The 6,000-nt window shown below is 48.0% G+C and overlaps 1 protein-coding gene across 1 annotated transcript in view; it reads right to left on the reverse strand.

Annotated features, from left to right (window-relative positions):
• Positions 1-4,183, reverse strand: part of GABRB3 (gamma-aminobutyric acid type A receptor subunit beta3) — a 95,255-nt gene extending 91,072 nt beyond the window's left edge. The window contains exons 1-3 of the mRNA XM_035116193.2: positions 4,095-4,183; positions 3,676-3,767; positions 3,442-3,509 (exon numbers count right to left, since the gene is read on the reverse strand). Of these exons, the coding sequence (XP_034972084.1) occupies positions 3,442-3,509; positions 3,676-3,767; positions 4,095-4,174 (240 nt within the window). The 5' untranslated portion in view covers positions 4,175-4,183. The remainder of the gene's footprint in view (positions 1-3,441; positions 3,510-3,675; positions 3,768-4,094) is intronic.
• Between the last annotated feature and the right edge of the window lie 1,817 nt (positions 4,184-6,000).

Here is a 6,000-nt window from a genome sequence, read left to right on the forward strand (position 1 = left end):
ATATAAAACAGCAGTAGATTCCAGAGTTGTTTACCAATTACTATGGGGAAGGGCCATAATTGAGCAATGAGGTCTTTTCTTCCATGCACTCTCTGCAAATACTGGAGGCAGGGAAGGCAGTATAGACATTTTATTATAACTAGTTGCAGCAGCAGAGTTTAGGCAACTTAAGGCCAATTCAACTTATGGCTATTCCAATTTGCCAGCCTGAAAAAATCTCTAGTCCTGACTACTTTTATTGGAGTAGATGCTGAGGATATACAATATATGTTTTCATCACATCCTGCTTATGAATTTAGCAGGAGCAGCTAGTGTCTTCCCTGAAAATATCACCCTGGCCCTAACAGCTTCCCATTATTTCCCCAGTTGTGAGAGTGGGGGGAAAACTTTGGACAAGACATCTGCAGCTATGAATTGGTGTACTTAGGAAGGTGTTGCTCCAAGTGGCTTCTTGCTCCAGAAACAACAAAGAGACTTGTGGCACCATAAAACCTTAAGAATTAAGGAAATGGACTGCAGAACTTTCCTGAGTTTAATTTCCTTCTGACCTCACTGTTTACAATCATCACCCTCGCCACTATGTATACCTGTATCTGCAACTCTCGATAACATACTGTAACTCCAGATAATGTACTGTAGTCCACAAAAGTTTATGCCATCATAAAATGGTTAGTCTTCAAGGTGCCATAAGACAAACCTGGCTAACCTTCTGGATGTTCTTCCTCCAGAATCCTCATTATCTCAAAACACAGAGTTGGGACCACGTGTCTGCTGAGATAACAGCCAGCTCTCTGCCCTGAGTTGACAGTAACTGAGGGTACAGAACACGTGTTTTAAGTTTGCATTGTATCACAAAACAATGACTCGTGTGTTCTGTTTCCTTCTAATTTCATTTGCAGCTTCCTCAGCTATTTTTCGCTAACACCCTTTGAAGAAAAAAACTCTGAAAATATCCACCAGCGTTTCCTGAAGTTGAAAAACAGTAAACACCTACTCAAAAAGAAGTGTAGATAACAGGTTAAGCTGTGAAAGCATTAGGATACAGTCCTACACAGAAGTACAGTGGTACCTTGGGTTAAGAACTTAATTCGTTCTGGAGGTCCATTCTTAACCTGAAACTGTTCTTAACCTGAGGTACCACTTTAGCTAATGGGGCCTCCCGCTGCCACTGCGCCGCCACTGCACAATTTCTGTTCTCATCCTGAAGCAAAGTTCTTAACCCGAGGTACTATTTCTGGGTTAGCGGAATCTGTAACCTGAAGCGTCTGTAACCTGAAGCGTCTGTAACCCGAGGTACCACTGTACTTAGAAACAAGGCCCATTAAAATCAATGGGTGGTACTCCAAATAAGTCATACTCACAGTAGATAATTTCAATAGGTCTTATCTAAGCATGATTAATACTGGAAAGTACCCATTGGAATGCGAAGCTGTTTCTAATTTGATAATATACAGAAAGACAGGAAGTACATTTAATTTGTGTTTCCTGTTCACTGCACTTCTCTATCACATCCAAAAGGAATCTTATTCCCCAGAAAATTTGGTTAGGATTGGAGTACTAAATAGAAAACAGCATAAGAGGAAAAAAGGAAAAACCACATTTGATATTTTCCAGGGCAGATAAGTAATGTGTTCAATATTGTGTTAAGAACCAGTGTCCCATCTGAGAACAGGAAACAGAATCACCTGCCTCTTGTATTATTTCAGACCATCATGAATCACCAAAGAACTATAGAAACACAAATAACTTCCAAACTTAATAAATCTGACAATCAAAATCATTTAGCGACTGTAAAGGTATTGGGTTCAATAGTAAATAACTGTGATTTTTTTAACTTCTAATATGTCAACATATTTTAATCAAGCTGTTTCTTCTGTAGAAGCCACACCTTTTAAGATTTTCCAAACAACCAAACACAAAAAGTATTTTACAGTATTCTGTTCATAATTGTATTAAGAATACAGTAATCTATTGGGTCAAATAAACTCAATCTATACAACGCATTCTAAACATACAATGAAGCACAACAAATGGGATTTTAGAAAACAACATTATCCAGTTTTGTAGAGGATTAGGAAGCATCTTAAAATTGTTTCTCTCTAATATTTCCTCTATTCTGTTTATTCTTTAAAACATTGTCGATACATTGTCTTTTATTTATTTTAAAATAGCATAGCAACCAACATGTTTATTACTAAAGATATTATTACTATTTATACAGATAGTATTACTATTTCTACTATCTGTATAAATAAAAGCAAAACCCCCATTAGTATAATATATTAATACCCAACTTGAGACTTTTAGATAGGTTTGATATTTATGCCATAGTTTTTACAATAAGTCTTCTAGATATCTTTTTGTAAATGAAGCATTTCAACAAGGTATATTTAGGAGTGTAAAATACGATAAAGTGCTTGTACATATATCCTATTTAATATTGGGGGGAAAGTTTCCCTACCCAGGTCATTAGTGAGATCCCAGCTCTATTGTGATATTTAACAGTGCAAACGTACACATGGAAGTAAGCCCCATTAACGTCATTGAGGTTTACTCCTAGGAAAGTGGGAATAGGATGCAGCGTAAGTTCTCATGTGCCAAAAACGTTTGCCGCATGGCAAAGCCACACATTTGTTACTTGGTTCAATGTTATTTGCACTTATTATTTGAAATGTTACATGCTCTACAGCGGTGACAAGCAGCATGGGTTTTTTAAGTGGAACCAGGTCATGATTTAGACAGTGCAATGCCTCCTTCACACACAATACAAGCAGTGCAGTTTTAAAACTCTGATTAGGGTGACATCTGCAATCCCAGCAAGCAGCAGGAACAACAGATGCATCTGGGCAACAGAAGTTCCCTTTCAGCACCTGAGACAGCACTCTGAAATCCTGCTTTATCCCCTTCAGCATGCAGTCTACTCTGCTGCCATCAACTGAACACCCCCACATGCAAGTACTAACTGCATATGACACACCCAAGCCAGCCATTAGACCGGCTTTTGCTGCATTACAACTTCTCAAATCAACAAGCGGTCCTTGCCAAGCAGCAAAGAGTAGCCTCACAAACCATTATAGGAAGGCTCAGTGTAGGCTATAGTTATAACAGGGGCCAGGGTCACCGACAGAAAATGCTGAAGATTAGCAACTGCTTGTTTCTGGCACTTGTGGAAACTTTCAGCCCAGGTGCTCTCTGGCTGAAAGGGCCTCTTATTCAACACCCTTCCACCTACTGCCCCTCCTAAGCACACTCCAGCTTCCTGGAGGGGGACGCAGACTAGAATAGGTGACCCTGGGGTCCCTTCCAACTCTACAATTCCATGATTCCTCTGCCTCTGAGCGTGATCACCAAAACTGAGATTCAGGACCATTGAAAAAGCCTTACACCCAACACAGTAAGTTGCCAGCCATGTCCATGCCGAAGTCACCGAGACCTACTCACCATGTTGACTTCTGACACCATGTCGATGCTGGCAATGTCTATGTTCATCCCGACGTTCACTGGGGGGCCTAATGGAGAACAGGAGACGGTGTCACTTGGCCCCACACTTGGTAGAAACATGTTTCTTTTTCCTCCTCTCTCAAAAATATCCCCCCCACCAACCAAGGGAAAAAAAAAAAACCCCGTACAGAATCCGAGACAGACAAGAACAGAGACACCAAACCAGAGTCTCACCTCCAAAATCCGGTCTGAGGCGAATGTCGTAGCCTTTCAGCAATTTATCCACCGTTTCTTTCACGAAGGACATGTTCCCATGATCGCTCACACTGTGGGGAAAGGAGGAGTTTGAGGAGATGTTTGAAGGGGGGGGGATTGAAAAGGGTGAGAGGGATAAGAAAAGTCCGAAAAGATGTGAGGGTTTTTGTTTTTTTTAAAAAGGGGTGAGGAAAAGTGAAGCGATAAAGGAGAAGAGATATAAATCGGCGACAAGGATGGACGAGGGAAAGAAAGGCGAAGGAGGAGAGAGAGGTCGGCAAGGGGGGCAGAAAAAGAAGCTCTGGTCAGTTCGGGTGGCTGGTCGAGCCGCAGCCCTCTCCCCCCCCCTCGCGGCGTCCCCTCCCTCCCCTCCCCTCCCCGCCAGGAGCCGCTCCTACCTCTGGGCGCAGCAGACCACGGCCACCAGGACCGGAGCGGAGAAGACGCCGAAGATCCTGCCTCGTCCCAAGCCCCACATCCCTCCGCTCCGGGCTCCCTTCCCGCCGCAGCAGCAGCAGCAGCAGCTGCCGCCGCGACCGCGTGCGGTTCCGGCTGCCCGAGAGCCGCCGAGGAAGAGGCGGAGGCGACAGTCCCCTCGCCTGCCTCTCTCTCTCTCTCTCCCCTCCGACGCTCCCCCCGCCCACCCCTCCCGCCCAGCTCAGGAGGCTGAGGCGAAGCTCTTGAGGAGAGCGAGAGAGAGGCAGCTGAGGAGAACTGCCCCCCCAACACCCCCACCCCGCGTCGCCCGGTCCTCTCCCCCCCTCCCCACACGCCTAGCCCAGGGAGGGAGCGCCGCGGCTGGGACTTGGCGCTCAGGGCACCGGCGAACTGCGGGCGCCGAGCTCGGACGGGCGCCGCCGCCGCCTTCTCCCGCGAGGAGACTCTGCTCGGCTCCTCTGGGCGCCGTCCATGCCACGCAGGCACCCCCAGAGAGCCCTTGTGGCCGGGCACCTCGGGCCAAGCCCAAGCTGAGGCCACCTCGGTAGGAACCACCACCAGCAGCAGCCGCCTTCCCACCCTTCTCCGCTTACTGCTGCCTCCACTGAGGCGGCGGCGGCGGCGGCGGCGGCTGGCGACAGCGCCAATGCCGGGCGCGCATTCAGGCGCGAGCCGGGTGGAGCCTCGCGCGCCAAAGCAGGCGTGGGACAGGCGGCGGCAGCCACAGGTGCAACTTCTCCTCAGAATGGCAGCGCGGGGCCACCTAGAGGGGCGTGTGCGGACGGAGCGAGGGCATGGCGGGGAGCCGAGGGGCTAGCTAGGCCCTCGGAGGAGAGCCGCCCTCAGCGCAAATGGCTGCCAGTGGCTATGGGTCTTGTCTTGAAGCGCCTAGGAAAGCAGCCCAAGTTTGGGTCGCTTTCTCAGGGGCTGGGTTGGGGCTAGGCTACGGAAGTTCCCCCTCATAAACTGCTCCTCTTATGCATCTGCTGGGAGGTTGGGGACTTTCCTTGCCTGGAGGTTTTCTAGCAGAGGTTGGATGGGCCATCTGTCTGTCTGTCATGGATGTTATAGTTTTTCTTTCTTTCCCCTGACCGAGAATCAAACTCGAGCCGCAGCAGTGAGAGTGCGGAATCCTAACCACTAGACCACCAGGGAATGGATGCTATAGTTGAGGGTCCTGCATTGCAGGGGGTTGGACTAGATGACCAACTCTGCCTAGGATTCTGTGCTAAGATTTCTTTCTGTTCTAGGCTTTTATACCCTGCTTTTCCCACAGGCTGACAATAAATGAACCTGCAAGGACTTCATGCGCCATCCATCAGTCCTCATGCCCTTCATTTCCCTCCCTCCTTCCTTCCTGAGTCCAGGAAGTCTGCAGAGGTGTCCTTTCTTGGGACAGGTTTCCCCACATGAAAGGTCGGTGATGGCAGCCATGGGAGGGCAGCCCAAAGGTGAGTCCAGCAGCAACCCTTCTTTCAGCAGCCCTCTTCCTGTATGCAGTGCAAGCTTCTTCTCTCATAGGTGCCAACTCCCTGGGTGCCCGAGCTCTCACAAAACTCCCCATGAAGGGGCTGGGCACCCACAAATTTTGGTACCAGGGCCATGCACCCATGGTCACAGGGCCAAGTTGGCACTCCTGCCTTCACTTTACCTTCAACCCCCTCCCATGGCTTTGCCCTGTAGGCCTTTCTGATCTTTTTATGATCTTTTTATGATATTTTTGCTTCTCTAGCTCCACCATCCTGGGCATTCAAAAGGTTGCCTGCTCTGTCCTTTCTGCATTCTTGCCCCATAGGCTTGGCACTTCCTTCTATGGATGGTGCCACCTCTCAAAACCCTCTCCGCCTCAAGAAGCCCTTGGCACAA

This window comes from Zootoca vivipara, chromosome 4 (assembly GCF_963506605.1).
Source record: "Zootoca vivipara chromosome 4, rZooViv1.1, whole genome shotgun sequence".
Taxonomy (NCBI): domain Eukaryota; kingdom Metazoa; phylum Chordata; class Lepidosauria; order Squamata; family Lacertidae; genus Zootoca; species Zootoca vivipara.